This window comes from Ziziphus jujuba, chromosome 1, assembly GCF_031755915.1.
Source record: "Ziziphus jujuba cultivar Dongzao chromosome 1, ASM3175591v1".
Classification (NCBI taxonomy): Eukaryota; Viridiplantae; Streptophyta; class Magnoliopsida; order Rosales; family Rhamnaceae; genus Ziziphus; species Ziziphus jujuba.
In genome coordinates, this window is record NC_083379.1 from 19,973,552 (window position 1) to 19,996,214 (window position 22,663).

A 22,663-nucleotide genomic window follows, 5' to 3' on the forward strand; every position below is an offset into this window, starting at 1 on the left:
TTAATAGAAACTATTTAAATTATCAGATCTTAAATGGTGAAAAATAACATTTTTTTCAAATTATATATTGAAATTCATAAATATAAAATATAAATGGCAGAAATATAAACTTTTTAATTTAATATCTAAAATATATAGTATGAAAGAAGATTACTATCAAAATTTTTGTAAGAAACCTAAACTATCTAAGTCAAAAGAATATTTACCTTATTAAAAGAATTTTCAATGGCTTTAGGGATTCTATTTATATGGCAGAAAGATTGGAATCACTTACTACATAAATGTCTGCTTTATAGACATTTTAGAATCAATCTCCAATTATTCTGTTTGAATTCCAAGTAATTAATGATGTTATATATTTGTTTCTTTTTTCTTTAAATAAATAACAATATTAATTGATAATAATATATCTATTTATTTTTTCCTTTTAAAAAAATTATTCTTGATAAGGATTATTGTGCTAAATCATACTAGATATTCACTTTGATAATGTCTAGGCTACATGAATTTGGCATTTATTTTAAACATTAAAATATGAGATCAATTTTTTTAAAACATTTTCCATATTTGTTATATGACATTTATTTTCACAATCTATATCTCTATTAAACATGCTTTTATAAATGCTCTAAACAATACACTAACCTTAATTAATAGAGGCCAAAAGACCATTTTAAAATGTATTAACTAAGCTTCTTTAAAAATATATATATGAAGTAAAAATAATAAAAAATAAAAATCCCTGGCCTCTAGGCGACAAAACATTTCTGAAGCTTCCCTAGGACTGTGGCTGCTACGGGGTTTTGTAATTTTTTTTTTTTTTTTTTCCTTGACACCAGTTTTGTTTTGCTCCTTTTTTTTTTTTCGTTTTTGTTCTTGTTTTTATGTTCAATTTTTAAGTATAATCTCATTCAAAACATCCTCTATCAATTAATTGGCATGACAATAAATAGGAGCTTGGGTAATTAGATTCTTGCTAGTTGCCATTGTGTTTAAGATGCATAAGCAACTAGTCCTGCACAGAAATATGTGTCGGAAGCTCTTAAAATTTTATATCCCTTTGAATTTCTATGTAAAAACAGGGGAATCATGTTTCAACTTCTTTATCTAATTACAATTTTAGTTGCTCTTAGTTTAATACCATTAGTTGATTCAAGTGATTGTATTGGCATATATGTGATGAATCTTTTAACAAATACAAATTAAAATTATACGACCCCAAATATCCTATTATTAGAACGCCTCTAGGAAATGCAAGTTGAGCCCCACATACATGCAATTGTGACAGCGAAGATTTGGAACTTTCTCTGATGTTTATGAATGGGGAATTTCATGTTGAGAATTTTGTATGTGTTTATTTGTTTGTTTTCCTCCGAATACCCAGACAAGTGGGAAAGAGTTGAGATCCAGGTGAGCTCCTTTTAGTAGACAGAGAATGCTTTTTTTGAACAAGGATTTCACTACATTAAAAAATAATGTAGTAAAAGACAGCTAACTGACAAAAAATAGGACTAAAGGTCCAGTTAGCTCCAGTTGGAACTTCTATAAACATTGCCAACTAGTACAAGAAGTTTTTGAAACCGTGTACAGCTGGTATACCAAACTGTTAATGGTAATTGGAACCCTACAGCTTGCTAGAAAAAAGAAATAAATCCACCAATATCCATCCTTCAAAGTCTCTAAAATGCACAGCAATTGAATCACGTACCCAAATATTTTCTTACAAGTTTTCCAAGGGGGTACAGCTACAAACCTCTTAGCTATCCACTCAGTTCAGTTTCAGCTCACATACCAAGACCAAAGTCCCAACCACAGAAAGAAAGAAACATAACAAATGCTGGAAAAAAAAAAAAAAAAAAAAAAAAAAAAAAAAGAAAAAAAAGAAAAAAAAGAAAAAAAAAAAAGTGCTAAAACTTTAAAAGGAGCTGAACCCAATGCAAAAATGGCAATCAATATACAAAATAAATACGTGGGAAGGGAATTAAACATTATTTCTATTCTTACAGTTCAATGATTAAAGCAGACCCAAAACTGTACAGTTTTATCAGAATTGGAGGGCTCAAATGTTGTGCCCTTGAAAAACATGAATAGTGGAATCTCGAACCTGTGTCCCTAATACATGTACAGAAAGTTACAAACAAGCCAAACCCTCATCTTCAATGAAACGTTTTGAAGAAACCTGACTCGTGGAAGATTTCCAGACATGTACAAACCCCAAAAAACCAAAACCAGTCAGAGACCTATCTGATATCACAGCCCCTATTCTTTTTTTTTCCCCCCCCTTTTTTCCTATAGCCCCAAATCTACAACAACAATTTACCAAAATCTGTAAAGTCTGTATGTACAAATCCGTTCAACAAGCTTCCTGTGACTCTGCGAATAGGTTTTTCCTCGGCCTATGGTCTTCGTCGTCCGGGCAAGCAAACAAAGCCACAGATATACTTTCCAGTTTCTTCCTGCTCAGGCGTGACCTAGGCAGCCTTGTTTGCTTTGGAGCAATCGGAGTTTCAATCTCATCGACCTCACCACCGCAATCCTGGAAATCAATTGCGGATCGGAATGCACGAGTTTTTCTAGGTGTGCTGTAAGCAAAATGCCATTGCTTTGCAATCAAAGTCTGCAATTATGGAAACAAAAAAAGTCAGATCAATATCAGAGAGAGTCGCAGATTAATCGATGAAAATGAACAATGTGAATTATTATACTCACCGCTTCACTAATCGATTTAGATACTTGAACTAGCTGCTTCAAGTCCTCATGGTCTACACAACACAGAATCCGAATCTGCACAAGTTTCAAATTCAAAATCTCCGATTAATCCCTAATTAAATTATAAAAAAAAAAAAAAAAGAAAAATTGAATTAAGCTTGATGAAAATTTGGGGCTAACCAGAATATCCTGAGGCAAAGCTTCCAGAGGAGACCTCTCAGAGACCACAGCCATTCTTTCGCCGCAACGCTTTTTCAATGGAGTCTCTAGGCTAGAATTCAAAGGAAACAATGCGTCGCCATTGTTGGAAATCACAATCCTTTTTCTCCCAAGCCCTCGCGTATAGTTTACAAGCCCTAACTCATAACCCTCATGACCAGCAACCGAATTGCTACGCTTCAATTTCAGAGAAGTGCATTTCTTTCCCAAAGCCATTTCTGAATCACTCCGAACAGTAAATTTCAAAACTCCTATGAAACCCAATAAAATCGCTACCGGTAAGATTAATCTCCCACAGCAAAGAATCGAAACCTCAAATCTCTCAACGTAAAAGAAAAGAGAGCGAGAAACAACGCGAAACGCAAAACACACCTCTTTCTTCGGCTTGCGTCTGAAATTAGAAACTGTTTACTAGTGTTCCTGTTTATGTTTTTGCGAGATATTAAGAAAATGAATTCAATAGACTTTTAAACCACCTAAGTTAAAAAGCTGTCGCTTTAAATCCCACTGGTCCAATATATATATATATATATGATGGAAAAGATAGTGGATTTTGCTTTTATTTTTTTTGAAAACAGTAAATCTACGCGGTTTACGGAATCTACTGGAATTTTCTATGGAAAAATCTCTAAAAATCCACGTCGTTCGTTCGTGTAATTATCTCTTTGGCGGTTAAAAAACTGAAGAGGGCATTTACAAAAACTAGCCGTTTGAGTGGGACACGTGTCTAAAATCGGAGGAGGTAGGAAGCAGCATGTATGCTTCTGACTGGTGACGTGGCGATATGGTCGGTCTAAGTCGGCTGTGTCGGTAGCTTCGAGAGCACGTTGCGTGCTATTGGACGTGTGTTGGACGCTTTGCTAAAGTGAACCGTCCAGGCACCGTTGACACGTTAAAGGAGCATTCACATTGCGACACGTGTAGGGCGAAGGTACGCAGGGTAGTACGAAGTGAGTGCTCCGGTGACCAATTGTGGGGTTTGACCGAGTATTTAAATTGGGCGGCTGACGGCTACTTGCAACTTGCCTGGTTTTACACGATGATAAAATGGTCCAATTCCGCGTCAACCACGAGTCAAAAACGGTGGATGCGTGTAATAGAACTTATTATTAAAAATAGGTGATTATATTAGACTGGAATAATCACACATAATTGCCTTGTAAAATTAATAAAACATTTTCTTCACAATCCTGTCAAGTTTTGCAATATTGCAAAAGAATATATATTGGTTGTGAAGAATGATTTGAGAGCCTAAAGAGAAGATTTGGGTAGTAAGAGGGCGAAATTGATTTGAGATCACATAAATATTCAACATTTTGAAAAACCATACAATTTAAGTTTGTTTGGTTAGGTTACCTACTCTTTAATAAGCATTTTTTTATTTAAATTTAATTATGTAAGCTTCGTTATAGTACGCATTAAATGCTAATTTTGAGTAATTGGTTATCAATATTTGTCTATGCTTTAAACATCAAAGTGTATTGCTTTAAACATCAAAATGTATTGTGAGGCAATTTACTATATATAAGATAGGATGTAAATTATAACACAAAGGGGCGTAAGCCTTTGGTGACAGCTCAAAAGCATTTATTTTTTTAGTAAAGAAATTATAAAAATATTTTTTTTGGCTAAATTAAGAGATTTAATTCATTGAAACTAAAAAAATAGACTGAAACAAAACAATCTAGATTCGAAGAGCTTTTTCAGATATATTCTTCCAACTCATACAATCAACAAGAAAAAACAAAAGCCAATTTGAAGGTATAGGCCCATATATTTCCTGGTTTGTCATCCACTTACAAATAATTCTGACCAGATGGGGCCCAACAAAAAGAACAGCTTAAAACAATGTCATTGAAAATAGATTTGGGACCAGTGCAGTGAGCTTAAGTCTTTGTGAATTAGGGGTTGGATAACTTTCAATGCATCAGCTTCCAATTGCACATTACACCACTAAAAGTTCTTTGCCACCTGCATAGCTTTTAGAATAGATTTAAACATTAAAAGTAAATACATAAATAAACCATCAAATAAAGTTTACAAGTAATTCTTTATAAAAAGAAGAAGAAGAGGAAGAAGAAGGGAAAAAAAAAAAAGAAAAAAAAGGGAAAAAAGAAGAAGATAATAGTGATCCCCACAAAATCCTACACTTGTACATTATATATCTTTCACACAATCTTTTCTCAAAAATAACCCCTATAATCAAAGTACATGGTATACCCAACAATTTAATCTTCACAATCACAAAATTACAGTATGCTCAACTGAGATGTAGTAGGTTGTTTGATAAATATAAAATTGGAATACTAGACTTATTGATGGTGTTTGGTCGTTGATGACTACCAACGTATAGCAACAAGAGACAAATTTGGATCCTAAAATTGAAATATTAGGCTCTTGATTAGTGTTCAATGGCTAAGTGGTCGATTGCCAACTTGTTGGTGGTTGCCGATGTGTGATGGCTGGCAATATTGCCGGTGCAAGAAGAAAAAGAAAAGGAAGCGAGGGAAAAACACAAATATGGGTTTTGGCCTTTAGGATTCCCTATATTTTCCTGATTGATAAAAGAAAATTTGAATTTTTTTTTTTTCTCTCTCTTAGGTGCACCCTTTGCATAAAAGGCATGAAAAACGTACGCTTTTTTCACTTCTGTTGTGTCTCATATCATAAAGCTTAAGCTTTAGAAGCATCTCAGCTTAAGTTTTTAAGCACCGAGCTTTTGGGCAGCGTCTCGTCTGGCACGCCCTGTTGAAAAGATTGATATTTATCAGTCAATTATGCAAGATTTTCTTTGATGTTATTCTTTTTTATTTCTTCATTTTTATTATAATATTTTGGTCAATCTTTCCATTTAACATAAAAATGAACTTTAATGGAAATTTTTTTTAAGATTTAGCTTAGTTTTCTTTTTGATCAAATTTGACAAGAGGGTTTCATCACCAACTTTTGATTTCAAATCCCAATGATTATCATCAATAAGTATTACCAATTGAACTGTCCCATAGACCTAGTGTAGTTTGGTGTATTTTATTTATTTATTTATTTTTTTCATATTTACGTGCCATGTCATGCTTGTTCATTTTCAATCATTTATACTCTTATGTGGGATTTTTTTTTAATTTTTGGTTGGATCTTATGGGGAATTTAAAATGAAGTTTTTTTAATAATCATATAAATATAAAAGGTCTTTTTCCAGTATAAAAGTATTTCCCCAATACTTTCACCTTTTCCATCGTAAGGGTTTTAGTACTGTTAATTTTCAATAACTACAGTAAAACCTCTATAAATAAATATTTTTATAATTATTAAAAATTGTTCATTTAAAAAATGTTATTTAGTTATTGGCAAATAAACAATTTATTAATTTATAAATAAATAAATATTTATTAATTTAAAAAATTATACTCTTTTTGAAAAATAATTTTACTAACTGTAATAAAGGAGAAAATCAATTAATTTTGATCAAATCTATAATCATTGGATTGATCACCACTCAATTAATAAATAAATAAATAATCAATAGAGAATTTCACTATATACAAAAAGTCTATTAATAGAAGTAATCCCATTGATAAATACAAAGAAAATCATTATTAAATTAACTGATTAGTTTACTTATGAAAAACTAGATTTGATTGTGGATCAGCGTATCAATTGATTAATTCTTATTTGAAATCTTGTTTTCTTTTCTTATACATTTTGATAAAAAAAGTAAAAAACTTTAGATGTATATTTTTGAAAAGGCTAAATTGAAGGAAAAAAAAAATAGAAGCTATTAAGTCAAAGTTTCTCATTATGAATTGTATATATTTATATGTATATTACTTATTTTTTTACAAGTTTAATCAAATATTTATGTATATATTCAATGGATCCTAATGGATTTAGCAAATTTATTCACTTAGTGCACCAATTCAAATTGAGACTAAACAATTTTATTTATTTAGCAAGATTAGTATCGAACATTAATTTTTCAAGATTTTATTGTATTTGGTTATAAGTAACACATTTATTGTATTTCGGTTAAGGATAGAAGTTGATAGCTTTATTCTATTTTATGTTTATACTTTTATTAAGATGATAAAGAAACAATTAGGTAGATTTTTTTCTTTTTTTTAGTATTCATAGGCTTGATTTAGTGATAAAAATTAATTTTAAATACACTTCTAAATCCTCACTGATAATATACTAGGTTTATGTTCCCTTGATTTGAGTAAAATCTCCCTTTTCAATTATAACGAGTTGTAATCTTAAAATTGATCGAACTTACAGCTTTTAATAATTTTATTTTGAGTGGAGCAAATAATGCTTTTCTCCTTTTCCTATAGTTGATATTACTATATTTTTAAAAATTATAGTAATTTTTAAAAAGTGTTTTAGACATTTTGTGACTTCTATTGAATGGTGTTAAGCGAGGGGTGTTTGTGCTTTGTGACGTCTAATTGTATTTAATTGAAAACAATTCAGATATAAGTTTAATTATATCAATATATGGTCAACATTATTTTTTCTCACACCAAATATGTTTTTATATATATTGGGGTAACAAATTCAAATACAAAATTATTATATCAAAAAACAATAACTTTATTTGTTGGTACTATTGACTTTGGCCTTCTCTGTTTATCTTATTTTAAGAATATTCTTTCAATACATATGGATCCCATTCATAATATATGATAAGTGATTGTGATAAGTGATTGTGAAGGATTTATAAAAAGAAATAATTATTTATAACCGTCAAATTTGTATGATCTACAAATGATTATTTGTTTTCATAAGTCTCTTACACCTTTGACCTTATCAAAATATCATATCAAATCTATGGTTCTAAATGATTGAGTTTACTTATTCTTAATTTAAAAAGTTAAAGATGATTCTAAATGATTAAGTTTACTTTTCACTTAATGGTCAAAATATCTTAAATCAAAGGGATATTAGGCAACATACTATGCTTCACGTTGCCCGGTAGAATATTTTCGTAAACATATATATATATATCAATAAAGTTCATATTAGGATGATTTGATATTTTTAATATCAGATCTTCTTTTATTAGCATTTAGATTATATTAAGCGTTAAAATTTAAAATTCAAAAATGATAAAAATATTAATTTAATCATATACTAAAATTATATTTGGTATAGCTTATAAGAATAGAGATTTTACCTATACAATTTTATATAATAGATATTTTTGAAAAAAAAAATTTATTAAAAAGTTAATAAGTATTTAATTATAAATTAAAAATTGTATTAAATAATCATTGAGTTTTCAACAAAGTTAAAAAAAATAAAAAAATTTTCTACATAAATTCAAAATTTCAACTTTTCTAAAACAGCTAAAAAATAATTTTTTTAATAAATATTTATTAATTTTTATCAAATATTATCTCATAAATATAATTTTAAATTTTGATTTTTAATGTATTATAATGATTGAGGAAAAAAGTATTGACAGAAGTCTAGGTTCTGGGTATGTGTGTATACATGGATGATAAATGAGTCCTATAAATTGGACCTACGAAACAACTTTTTTAAAATTTTTGGTCTCATGTATGGATTGAATTAGGGGTATTGGAATGTTAAAGAAGTTTACAAATAAGTCCACTGAAAAACTACGATCTAAGGCCCGTCCAAACTTCCAAAAGGTCCAAACTCAGAAGCCCAAACTACATCATACAATTTAAAAACAAAAAGGGGTATCTGGTCTAATATCCACCAAAATTAGAAGTTAAGGATATTTATCCCTTCTTTCTTCAGTTTTTTTTTATTTACCCTTTATTTCCTATTTCACCTTTAATAAACTAAAAAATTCCTTTATTTTCCTTTCCTTCTTCCCGAAAGCCATGCCTGCATCTCTACTTTTCCTTTTTTCCTTCTTCTTCCAGAAAATCCACACACAATCCTATTGAAAATAAAAAATCTTTGCTCCACCTCTGCTTTCTTGTCCTCCGTGAAAAAGGAGCATTTCCTTTCCTCCGTGAAAAAGCATCCCACAACTCTCCATGAAAAAACATTGAAAAAGCATTGCAAATCCTATCAAAATTCCACATAATTGAATTTTTATAGAAAAAATAAAAATATAGCCATAGAAATCTAACAAACAAACAAGAAAAAAAACTAAAAAAAAAAAAGGAAAGAAAGAAAGAAAGAAAGTAAAAAAAATAGTCTTTTAAGCCCACTTGGGGCTGGCGCTACCATCGACGAAAGGTCGTTGGACGTGGTGGTGATGACGGCAGGAGAGCTAAATAGTGATTTCGGTAGACTTTTTTTTTCAATTAATTTAGAAATCTACCTCTGATTGGAGGGTAAAAGTTTGAAAAATCTTTGTGCTACGTTCAAGTTAGGGGAAAAATAGCAAACCCTTTCATTAATTTTTTTTCCCCTTTTCTTTTGATATTTCATAAGAATAATCTGGAAATATTAGAAAATGAAAGGCAAAATAAAAAAATTTAAAACGGAAAGGGTGAATATACTTGGAGCCCTTCAAAACAGAATATTGGGCTAAATTCCGCCCCCCCCCCCCCCAAAAAAAAAAAAAAAAAAAAAAGCCAATACATTTTTTTATTTTTTAAGTTTTGGCCCAAATTCTTTTTAGTGGTTGATTAGGGGAAAAAAAAAAAATATTGAAACACTTTCTAAGAAATAATTAATTTTCTCCTTATCTTCTTTTTGTCTTCCAAACTACCTTTATCTTCGACATCTCAATAATCACAATTCATCGCAATAGATCTAACTCTTCCTCCATTTTTCTTGTTTTTTTTGGAAATCTATTCCTCAATTTTTCTTTCTATTTGGCTCTCCCAAACACCATACATTTAATTAAAAAAATTAAAATGTTGGTTTTGATATCTACTTTTATTTATGAGGAATTTTAATATCTACTATTATGGATATGTTTTGTGTACGAAAGAAGATCGAGCTCACTTCAAGATCAAACTTTTTGCTATTTGTTATAATCATGCTGGATATGCCTACCAAACTCTTGAAGGGAGCCATTACAATCAATGTGTGGTGAAGAGAAAGAGAAATGAAGAGAGGAAAGTATTTGCACGGCCAGGGGACTGAAAGACGGTAGGGAGGGAGATGAAATATTAATGGAGGTATTACCGGTATTTTAGAGCTCTATCCTGACAAATCTAAATTATTCGGTGCATTGAGTTTATTTTTCAACGGGTCCAATCCATGGGCATTGAGCCCAATTTCCATGTTAAAATTAAAATAGAAAATTTGGCCCAATGCCCACCGAAATAGGTGGATAAAGAAATATGCCCATTCGTTTTTCAAATTTTTTACCCGGGTTTTTTTCAAAAATAACCACCTTATAAATCATTTCTTGAAGAATAGCAATTTTTTTTTTTTAAAAAAGTAACCCACTTTTAAAATATCCGGACTAAAATACCCTCTATTACTAATTTTTCTTTTTATTTTTATTTTATTTTTTATCTCTTTTCGTCGACCAAAACACTTTTTCTGCTTTCCCTTTCCTTATTCTTTTTTGAAACACAGGAAGGTGCACACAGTCCATGATGGATCTGGAAATGTTTTCAAGTTAGCTGCACCAGTGGAATGCAAGGGTATTGTTGGCAGTGATGACAGGTGAATCTATTGTCTTTCTATCATAAAAACTTCTTACTCTTGAAGTTGGGTCTTCCTCTATCCCAATCCTTGCATACTTCGGATCACCTTAAACCTTATTCTTTCTGTGTATTTGGCTTTTCACCCCAGTTTAGTGCTTGCATATATCCTTTCATGTGATGCTTGAAGTTTGCATCATGGTGAAAAATTTCTAAACTCAGTTTCTCAGCGTTCTTTGTTGCTGTTTTTTTCTGCAATTAAATGTTTTAACTAATATTGAAGTCTCTGCAGGGGAAAATCTTAGGTGTAGTATTAAAGTGTTAACAACTTAAACATCTAACTCTATCTTTCTCTTTCTCTTTGATATCTTATGATTCAGGCATTATCTCCTTGACTTGATGAGAGTCACTCCTCGTGATGCAAACTACACTGGACCTGGGTCTCGATTTTGTATCTTGAGACCAGAATTAATTACAGCTTTTTGCCAGGTAAAATTCTGATATATATATATATATATATATATTCTCTATTTGGATTAGATCAGTATGTACATATATGATGTAAATTTTACAATTGGAGAAGGCCAAAGCTACAGAGAGATCCAAAACTAAGTCCACGTCTCAAGGAGATGCTCATATTGCCAGTAATTCTCCAAATGTTGATGGTGAAATACAGGTGAGTACAAGGCAAATTCAATTACAGCTATGATGATGTAAATTGTGTTATTTTTTAATTACTTTTTGCACCCGTATGTGATCTCTGTAGATACTCTATATGGATGGTTGGATTTAAGTTTTTCCTTGTGCTCAAAATGACCCACCGGTAACCTCAATTGCATGCTTAAAGCATTTGTTGCAACATGACTAGGGAATAGTTATGATGTGCGCTTCTCTTTATACCTCAAGTTCTATAGTCTTGCATTTCAACATAATACTCTGTCCTTGGTCTAATCACTAATTGGATAGAAATTTTTATTTTTTATGCATCACCTATAGCATGAGTACAACCAAAATAGTTGTAGGCTTGCAGTAACAATTATCTTCAGTTATTGGGGCAAAAGTTACAGTTTTCCATTGTTTGAAATTTGTTCTTTGTGAATTAGCATTATTCTTCCTAATATTCACCATTGTGGACATTTAATCTTTGTATTGTTCTCTTCGTCCTGCTGTAAGGATGCCTATTGAACTGATTCCTTTTGCATGTGTATACTCCTTGTTCATTTTGTATGTTCAGAAACATGAAAAGGCAAATAATTTCTCGTTGTTGATTCCTTAGTTTTGTTATTTTTAATTTTATTTATTGTTATTATTTTTTTATTTACTAGTAGATTTCTGTCAATTGTTTGTTATTCTTATTTTTCTTTCTTGCAAGGCTATTGATTCACTTGTATCTAGGCTGCATTATTGTGATACTGATAGGTCATATTTAGGCAACCAGAACAGAGATTTTAACTGGAGCGTTAGTTGTTTTTCTTGGTGTTCATGTTGAGATCTGGCTTATGACTGGTTAGACATAACTAATTGTATGGATTATATTTGTTTAAAAGGGTTTATGCTTCTTGTGGTTTTTTTCTGTTGGTGGAAAATTTCCAAATTTCTCATATGCTCTTGTTCATATGCACATCTTACACATATAATATGCTAAATTTGATTGCTGCATGGTTACTAATATTGTGAAGTTGTGTTTTTGTTTGAATATAATGGGAGGTTTGAATGTGAAACCATAATATATCTATAGGTTATCTTTACGAAGCAATGTATAATGTACACTACTAATGTATAATGTATTATGCGCTGGTTTGAAAATCCCGTTAGGTGTATGTTATTTTGGTTCTGGAAAATTTTCCACCCCGAGGAAAATATTTTCTCTTTTTTTCCTCCTGGTGGGAATTTTTTTACTTCTAGAGGAAAATATTTCCTCCAGGCGGAAAATTTTTTCCTCCTGGAGGAAATTTTTTCCGCCAGGCGAATTTCCTCCAGGAGGAAAACATTTTCCTCCTGGAGGAAATTTTTTCCTCCAGGCGGAAAACCTTTTCCTCCTGGAGGAAATGTTTTCCTCCAGGCGGAAAAGTTTTTCCTCCAGGCGGAAAAATTATCCTTCAGGCTTTTCTCGTGTCGGAAAAAACGTTTCCTCCATCTGTTATGTTTTGTTGTATTTGATTTGCAGATAAATGGATTCAGATTACCAACGAAGGTTTTGGGACTCGGAGATATCGAGGGCAAAGGTTAATTGTAGATCGAACTTCTGGAAAGCCGTGTCGGATATTAAGTTCAAACTGACTCCAGCCCAAATAAAGAAGTTTGAGGATAGCTGTTTTGGCCACTTTTTGAAGGCCAACGAGATACAATTTAGTGGCCACATCGTCAACAGCATGCTGTATAGGCAATGTGTTTGCGACGACAAGGACTCTATGGTATTCAATTTTGGAGGGCGTGGTGCTAGATTTACACAGAGGGACTTCACCATAATTACAGGTCTACGGTTTGGTTACGAACCCAATAGGCAGGTTAACATCTCTACTCGTATTAGTGACACGTATTTTGGCGGAAAGCGAAAGGTCACTAATTCGGAGATAACCGAAGCTTTCCTGACTGCACAGTGTCAAGACAATGATGAAGCCGACGATGATAGATTGAAGTTGGCTTTATTATATTTCCTAGAGACGGTTCTTCTAGGCAAAGAAAGCATGGCCACCGCACCTCATAATCACTTGGAGATGGTGGACGATTTAGAGTACTTCAATAACTATCCATGGGGTACTTTATCGTATACTACCACCATTAGATCGTTGAAGAGTGCTTTTGAGCATAGAGAGTCCATCGCTTTAAACAAGTCAAAGAGTTATAGTCTTTGTGGGTTTCCTTTGGCTTTCATGGTAAGTTTGTTACACTATTATTTAAAGTTTGTTACACTTGTATGTATGGTGTATATTTCGTTACTTATTGATTACTAATTAATTGTTTGACAGATTTGGGGTTTTGAGACAATTCCTTCGTTGGGTCAAGCATTCGGAAAGAAGTTGCCGGACATGGCATTCCCTCGAATTCTTAATTGGCATTTTTCACAAGTGCCAAGATTTGAGAAGGCCACTGAACTCTTCGATCATCGTGATGTAAGTCTATGAGTTCTTCCACTTATATGTACAAATATATATATATATATATAAATATACATTCCAACATAATAATATTATTTATACACTTTTGCAGTATTTGTATGAATATTAGTATTACTTGCTAATCACTTGATTATAATCCCTTTTGTCTTTTGCAGTATCCCGTTCATGGCTTAATGAATGTGACTGAAGTTGAGCATGCATATATCGGCAACTTGGCATTGGATGTACATCATGACAGTACTCCATACAATGTTGCACCTGCTGTTCGAGACAAGCCACCACAGGCAAGTCATGATGAAAAAGATGAAGGTATTCCACTTACAAGAAGTGGAATAAGTAAGAAACGGAAAGAGGCGTCTGTGGAAATTATGGGAAAAGGAGGGAGGCGGCGAATGGGACATAAGCCGACAGACCAGCCTTCTTCATCGACTGCAGGAGTTGCTGCTCATGTTCATGTTGAACCAATGACTCCATCCCAACCTCCAACGACTCCATCCCAACCTCCAACGACTCCATCCCATGATGAGGTTTGAATAAATTGTATGAATGTTTATCTTTTTTTCATTATTGCAAGTATTAATAATTATTATTTCTTTTAGGTACCTTTGAGAGAGAGATTAACAATCCTTGAAGGCGAAGTGGCTAGTGTACGGCAAGACGTTAAGGATTTACGAATTGCCATGCTTAGAGAGTTTGCAAGTTTGGACACCAAGCTTGATACGTTAATGAAGCACCAAGGAGTGGGAGTTAGTGCTGACGGGTTGGGAGATGGGATGGACGGTCAAGGGGATGAAAATAAAGGAGAGTATGGTCCCGATGCGACCCCCGTTGATAGACAGTCACAGCCATATGTTGACGACCTTGCAGGACCAAGTGTTACGATTATTGAGAAAGTGTCTCCATCAAAGTTTCCTGCCGGGAGACGTGCAAGAAAGGTAGTAGCTGCTAAGCAAAACATAGATATTGGGAGGAGGGATAGGAAGGCGGCAGCAGCTATTACAACTCCTTATAGTGTCGGAGGCTTGCGGAAAAAACTACAGCGCACTTTACCTGGTGCATCTTCTACTTTGAAGTTCGACCCATACAAACCAGTACCTACGCGACTTGTAAAAAATTTTGACAAATTTATGAAGTCTGGTTGGGCATCAAAGGTTGATATGGACATTTTGACAGCGGGTAAAGACTTTTTCCAGTTGCTTATAAACAGTGGGAAGTGGCTGAATCACGATGTAAGTATCAAGATTTTTATTTTATAATTTGATAAATTCCATAGATAGTTGTTCAACTGCATGGATGTAATTTAAAATTAACTCGTCTTTCAATGCAGCATATGGAAGTCCTGCCTTACCTATTTCGTGTACGTGCCAATCAATTTCCTGATATTTTTTATCCTAGTTTTGAGGTGCTAGATGGAGGATTTTGGGTAAGTAACGGCCAGGTGTCCTATATGTGGCTATTGCGATTTTAGATAACTAATAAATTATTTTGTTGTAGGTATACATTGAGCAATGTCATGGAAAGTTCATCGACAATCCATCTAAGTTCCAATTCTCATACGCAATGCAAGAATATGTGCTGGGGATTCGAATGAAGGAGTCCAAGCCATGGAAATACGTAAATCATGTAATATATACATGTCCAAATTGTGTAATGTTAACTATTCATTTATTCATGTGCCTTCCTTTATTTATTGTGCTAACTGAAATTCTGTAATGTATTGACAGTTGTTGATTCCACTAAACAAGCGCAACATACATTGGGTGGTAGGGCACGTGGACTTAAAAGAGCGTCGCATGACTGTATATGATTCAGATAAGGCTGGTAACCGATACAAGGGACAAATTTATTTCCAGAAATTATGCATAATGTTACCATATTTACTGCGGTCTGCATCCTTTTATGAGCAGCGGCCGGATCTTGTAGACTCCGTTGACGAGTTTACATGTGAATTGGCACAAAATACCCCTCAGCAAAGTAACGGGTAAAACCTCTTAATACTTACATGTTTGTTGAATAAATATTAACTATTGAATATGGTTCTAATAATACTAATATATGTTATAATAATTGTTTGTTTTTGTAGTGGTGACTGTGGCATATTTACACTCAAGACCATCGAATTCTTACATGCTAGATTACCATTGACATTCACACAAGATAACATGGAGTTCTTTAGGAAGAAGTATGCATATGAGGTTTACAACAAAGAATTTAGCATATGAGCTGCGTGGTGATGCTTTTTTCTTTCCTTTTTTCATGTTTATAGATGCATATTATTTATTATATTTGACTTTTAATTGTAAATATAATGGTGGCTTATAATGTTCATTTAACAAAGATAACAATGTGGTATTGATGTAATGATAAGTAATTGACCTTATAGGAAATGTGCCATGTTTATTTATTAGAATTCCATTATGCACAAACGCCTTAAGAGCTCAATTTCAAATTTTAAAAAATTTTCCGCTTGTCGGAAATATTTCCTATAGGCCGAAAAATTTTCCTACTGGAGGAAAAATGGAGGAAAAACATTCCTCCAGTCGGAAATCCCATATGAAGAAAAATTGAAGCCTCTTGATAAATTTCCGCCAGGTGGAAAAATTTTCCTCCAAGCGGAAATAGTTTTCCTCCTGTTGGAAAACATTTCCTCCAAGCGGAAATCGTTGAATAATTTTTACTCCTATTAGAAACTAATTTCCTTCACTTGGAAAATCAATTTCTAATAGATTATATAAGTTAATAGTAGGGTAAAAAAAATTGGGAGTGGAGACAAATATTATATAAGATGAAGATGGAATTAACAAAAAATGTAGTGACATTTAAAATCAATAACCATTTTAAATAAAAATAAAATTGATATATGTTTGTTTTTATTTTCAAAATCATTTGGACATTTCATAAAATGATATGTAAACTAAAGATTGAAAATCAATTCCAGAAAGCATCTTTTCATTTAGGATTAAATTCAAAAAAAAAAAAAAGATATGAAATAATTATCAAAACATATTAAACCATAACACTAAATTAAAACTTTCTAATTCGAAGCATAAGACAATGGATTCGTACATCTCTGGCTATAATGTCCAACACCACCGCATCGGCTACATCTACGTCCAATAACATCTTCACCTTCGGATGGTATGCGTTGCATCCTCGGTCTACCGGCTCGCCTACGTGTCCATCTTGGTGGAAGAACAATGCGACTTGCCACGTCATTCGGGACATGCCACTGTTTTTCATCTAACAAAGGATAAATGGACTCAGCATAAGCTGCACGATATGCATCCGCGGTGTAGTAATGAGAACACATGCCATAAGGAGCAATTTTTCGGTCTCTGCAAGCGGCAATACAATGATCACAAGGATATTGATCAAGATCGAAGACTTTGCATGAGCATGTTTTTGATTGGAGATTAACTGTACCCCTCAAACTCCCACCTTCCACAAGAAATTCATGCATATTAATGGCTTTCACACGTAGTCCGATGGACTCCAAATTTCGTAGTGTGAGTTGCTCTTCCATATGGTCAGTCACAGGCTTTGTCAATTTTGCACCTGCAGTACGTCGCTCATAAAACCACCTTTGCAGTAAATCCTGTATGTGCTCTATTAATGCTACTATTGGCATCTCTCTAGCATCTAGCAGAATGCCATTCAAGCTTTCTGCAATATTGGTGGTCATGATAGTGTACCTTCTACATGGACAAAGAGAACGTGCCCACCTTGTAGGGTCACATGATCGAATGTACTGGGCAGCCCTACTGTTTTTTGCCTCAATTTGCCCCATATAAAACTCAAAATCTTCAACCAAATATGCACTAGCTGCGAGCATGAAACATTGTATTATTGATTCATCTTTCGCATGTCCATTTGCTTTAATATTTCTGCTTATATGGTACGTGCACAACGCATGGTATGCATTGGGAAAAACTTTGCGTAATGCCGTTTCAATAGCGGGGTGTCTATCACTCACAAACACCAAATCTGGAAAATCTCCGATGGCATCCTTCAGGTTTTGGAAAAACCATGTATATGCTTGCTCGTTCTCTCCATCTCCAATGCCGAAAGCCAAAGGATATATTTGCTTATTGCCATCCATGCCCGATGCAATATACATGTACCCTTTGTATTTCCCTTTCAATGTAGTTGCATCAACAGCCAATACGGGTCTTATGTGGGATTTAAATCCCCTAATGCTTGCTCCAATCGCCATAAAGAAATATACAAAATTGTTATTATCGTCTGTTTTGATACGTGTAACAGTCCCAGGGTTCTTCGACACTAACTCAAAATAGTAGGCAGGTAACTTAGCAAAATTCTCCTCTGGAGATCCCCTAACACTGTTAAGTGCATACTCTTTACCTCTCCATGCTTTGTTGTAGCTTATATTCACCCCATATTTCTGCAAAAAATCATGTTGAATTTCTTTGGGTTTGTAAACACGTGCAATACCTTCATATTTCGATTTGATACATTGCCCGATAACCCGGCTACTGGCTTGCTTGTGTTCTCGATGCACGATATCTAACGAGCAACTGTGTACATTATCAAAAATTCTCACAACAAATATTTCTCCATTTTTAAATGTGGTTGCACGTAGTCGCCATTTACAAGTATTTTCCAAGCATACAACCTCATACCGTTGTGTAGTTGATCGTGTCACCTTAAACTCCTTATTTTCTCGCATGCAATAGATACTCAGTTTATTCTGTAGGTCACGTTTGTTGCAAAATAATTGTCCAACTACTATGCTCTCACAGCCAGTGAACTTTGACGAAAATATGGCCATAGAACCACTTCTGTTGCTCGATGATATGTGGTCACTTGTAGCACGATGAACCCTAACATCATCAACTCCTTCATTGTTCATTTCAGGATGCATATCATTATCATTATCCGGTAACTCATGATCAAAATCTACATCATTATGACCAACATCATCCCCTGCTGCATTGTAATTCTCATCATGATCAATATGATGCAACTGCTCATACTCCTCGTCGTTAGGAAACCGTTCAGCATAGTCACCTCCAACATCAACTCCTTCGTGAATGTTAAATGATGTCCAGGCCCCCCCACGAACATCAACTTGATCTCTAAACTGAGTTTCTTGAACCATAATTTCCTGAGATGTAGCCTGAATTGGTTCAGTACCGGAAGCTTGTGGTAGACGACCGCCAATTGGAGGACAAGAAAAAGAATGAAGATTACTCCCACTATCCGAAGCAAATGCTGTTTGATGAACATTTCTACATACATGTTCAACTTTTGAAATCACCTCAACATACAATGGAGGCCGCATCATTGTCATCCCTCCATTCCTCACTTCTTGAAGAAAGCATTTCACATCCCTATCACATCGTATTTCTGTAGGATCCAACTTTTCTGCACATCGTCCATATATCCATTTTAGCTTTAGCAAATATTCATTTCGATCTATCTCAATACAATTGAAAATCTCATCCTCTAACTCTGATTTTGTGCATCTCTTACCGACGGAAACCATTACATTTTTACCATTTCGATATTCCCAATCACCACTATCATTTTGTACCAATGTTCCATTGTATAAAACCGCAATTACAATGTCATCATCTTCCATTTGACTACAAAATTAAATGAATAACGTTAAACTAAATCAATAAATATATAAAATTTTGAATAATATTAAACAAACATATTAACTGTATTAAAAAAGTTGATTCTGTTTTTTTTTTCGGGCCAAATATAGCTTTTTCCTACTGGCGGAAAACTGGCAGAAAATTGGCGGAAAACTGGCGGAAAAATGGCGAAAAACTGGCGGAAAATTGGCGGAAAATTGGTGGAAATTTGCGAAAACTGACAAACTGGAGGAAATTGGCGGAAATTCATCTTTTTCGCCAAATTTCCTCCGTTTTTACTGTTTTTCGCGATTTTTCAGTTTTACACAAAATTTCTCCCATTTTCAAACCATATGCCACCTAAAGTATCTTTAAAATCACATAGAACATCTCATAAATCAATTTCTTGCATACCCATATCAAATAAAAAGCTTAAAAAACCCTAAACTAATAAAACTTACAAGAAAAAATAGAAAGAGAAAAAACAAAAAAAAACACATATTTCCTTACTTTCATCTAATAAGAAAAAAGATAAAATTTTTACCTGATTTTAGTTTGAGATATGAGAAAATACAAAAAAATGAGAGTGAGAGGCGATGAGATGCAAAGAGTTTAGAGAAACCCCACGAACAGTTTTGTATAAACCCCACCCACACGAATGAACGGCTGTGTAGAAGAAAGGAAAGCTTTTGTGTAATTTTCAATTTTATCAAGGGTATTTTTGTCCCAAGGTGGCTAGTTTTTTAAAAAAAAAAAATTTTGCTATTTTTCTAAAATGGAGTTGTAAGGTGGCTATTCATGGGAAAAACCCTTTTTACCCGCATGTTCTTCCCAAACCCACACACAATCCCTGCACTGCTTGCTTTCCTTCATATGTTCTTCCCAAACCCACACACAATCCCATTGAACTTTGACAGTAAAAAACTGATGAAAAATGTTATTAATTTTTTTGAAAGCCAAGAAAGAATCGCATGGGAGCTAAAAAATTTACTAATTTTTGAAACTGAGCACCACGTTTTTAATATACCTTGATGTCAAAACCCAACAGCTGGGTTGCACTGGCTTGGCTTGGGTTTATGACTTCTGTTAGGACACACTTTGAGAGAGAGAGAGAACTTGAATGTGAGGAAGGGTTACCGCTAAGAGAGAGAGGGAAATTGAAGGTGAAATGTGGCAGGTGGGATATTAGTAAGAAAGGGAGAGAAATTATATGTGGTATGAGGGTATAGTTGGAATAATGAAAAGAGGTGGGTAAATTAAAAAAGTTTGAAATCGGAAGGGGAATTTTCTTTAAAGCTTTTAAAACAAGATATTGAGCCAAATTTTCCAATTAAAATTTCTTTTTTAGATCCAGCTCAATATTCAGCCTTCCTACTGGGCCTGCAAAATCAAGCCCATTAATAATATAAAAGTAATTTTGAAAAAGAAAACTAAGGGAAAATTATTTTTTCTATTTTAATGTTTTAAAAAATTATTGAAACATTAAAAGCATCTTAAAATGATAAAAGGGAATAATTCGTACTTTTCAGATTTGGAGTAAATATAAACACATAATTCATACTCTTGAAATTTGGCATAAATAAAAAGAACATGTTACAGGTTTCTAATAATATCACTTACACCTTCTAAAATGTCTAAATTATTCTTATAGCCTTATTAAAATTAAATTAATATAAAAAATTCCTTTCATTTTTTTTATGATAATTAATTTGATTTAACACCCCAAAATTTTAAATTTATTAATTTCCATGTAATTATATGGTGCTTATGCATTCATTTTTTTGAAATATTTTTGTTAATTTTTCTAAAGAAAAATAGTAGTCAAATTTTTTTCAAATTTAGTTTGGATACTGATAAATTTTTACTTAGGCAAAAAGAAAATATTTTTACATTTTATATATATGTGTACTTGCCCAATTAATTTTTACCAAATTAGAAATTGTTGTAAATTTTCAAAACTTCTAGAAATTCAAATAGCATGTAAATATATATATAATTATGGTTGGGGAAAATTAATTTTGTTTTACAAAAGGACACTTTTGGAAAAAAAAGATTCATGGAAATGATAAAAATGCCATTAAATTGACATGGAGAGGTAATTAGAACTTTTAATCTACAAACCATTCAAAATTCTTTTTATACCCTCATCTCTTTTGTCCGTGTGAAATGCCGTATGTAATGCCTAGAAGAATAGTTATAACTTTTTATCTTTAAATTCAATAGAAATTCCAATTCCGCGTACCCCATTGGCTGTGGCCAAACTCCTTTTCATCTCTTTTAGCAAATTCGTTTCCTCATTTCCTTCTCCTTCCCACCAAGACAATCTCACACACCACCACCTTCTCTTTTCTTTTTCTTTTTTTCTTATTTCTTCTTTCTAAAGCCAAGGTCCCACCATTAAACTTCTACACTTGTTTCATTTTTAACTAACTTTGCAAACCATGACTACCTCATGCTTTTAGTTTACTACATGTACAAACCGAGAGCTTCTTGTGCTTAAATCAACAAGTGTTTGCTTAAACTTTTGGTTTGGATTGAAATATGTGTTGGGTTTTTGGTTTTTGATTTGAGATTTTAACTAGCATGCGAAAAAATTTTCATTTATTCAATGAAAATTTTTCACTTTTTCTTTTGTTTTACTATAAGAAAAGCAATCATAGAAGATGCAGTTTTTATGCATCATATAATAAAAAACCGGTGCCTAATAAAGCATCTTCTAAATATACAAAGCAAAAATTGACGGTTCTAAAAGTGTTGCCTAATCAAACATTAAGTGACACTTTCAATGCACTTGAAGTTGTCAAAAGTATCACAAAAAAAATTATAAAGTACCTAAACAACTAATGTATGACCTTCAAAGCGTCATCCATTGTTTGAAAAACGTCATTACATATGAACAACAATGACTTTTTAAAATAAAAAAGTGTCTCGTAAAGTAAGAAAAAAATATCGCTGAAGTTAATTTCAGCGAAACTTTTATTTAAAAAGCTTCGCATGATAGATTTTTAGCAACACTTTTGTTCTGAGCTAAATTAACAAAGCTTTTCTATACACTATGCGGAAATTGAGATATAGTGACACTAAGTTAATGACGCTACGAAACAAAAGCGTCTGAAAAAATAGAATCGCTACGCTGAGGAAAAAGCATCAGTTAAAATTATAAAAATATACAATGCGTTCAAAAACGGTCGAAGTCAAAAGGTCGTTAAAAAGAAAAATACGTGACGTTGCTTTTCAGCATCACTGAATATATGTTTGAAAAGCATCGTCTTTAATATTATGCTTACATTTTATCTGAATTGTATTGTTTAAATACTAGACTCATGCAAAATGATTAACCAACCACTTATCTATGTTTACACAATCACAAAATTTAATTATATGGATACTAAAAAAACAGATGAAAATAGGCGACGTTTATAATAGAAAATGCGTT

General features: G+C 32.9%; 2 protein-coding genes across 3 annotated transcripts; one reads left to right on the plus strand and one right to left on the minus strand.

Annotated features, from left to right (window-relative positions):
- Positions 1-1,935: 1,935 nt before the first annotated feature.
- LOC107409901 (F-box protein At1g61340) lies at positions 1,936-3,450 on the minus strand. Of its 2 annotated transcripts, XM_016017322.4 has the most exons (4): positions 3,301-3,450; positions 2,890-3,179; positions 2,710-2,784; positions 1,936-2,617 (listed from the first exon to the last, which is right to left on the minus strand). In XM_016017322.4, exons 2-4 carry the CDS (start codon positions 3,142-3,144, stop codon positions 2,354-2,356), a joined length of 594 nt encoding a protein of 197 aa, XP_015872808.3. In that variant the 5' UTR covers positions 3,145-3,179; positions 3,301-3,450; the 3' UTR covers positions 1,936-2,353. The 2 variants fall into 2 exon arrangements, with proteins under 2 accessions (XP_015872808.3, XP_060669935.1); XM_060813952.1 differs by having other exon boundaries at positions 2,890-3,433.
- A 6,823-nt stretch (positions 3,451-10,273) lies between these two features.
- On the plus strand, positions 10,274-15,132 carry LOC112491540 (uncharacterized). Its single transcript, XM_060812130.1, has 8 exons — positions 10,274-10,530; positions 10,889-10,997; positions 11,092-11,184; positions 12,676-13,384; positions 13,478-13,621; positions 13,783-14,154; positions 14,227-14,860; positions 15,122-15,132. The coding sequence occupies exons 4-8, from the start codon at positions 12,680-12,682 to the stop codon at positions 15,130-15,132; spliced, it is 1,866 nt and encodes a 621-aa protein (XP_060668113.1). The 5' UTR covers positions 10,274-10,530; positions 10,889-10,997; positions 11,092-11,184; positions 12,676-12,679.
- The last annotated feature ends 7,531 nt before the right edge of the window (positions 15,133-22,663 follow it).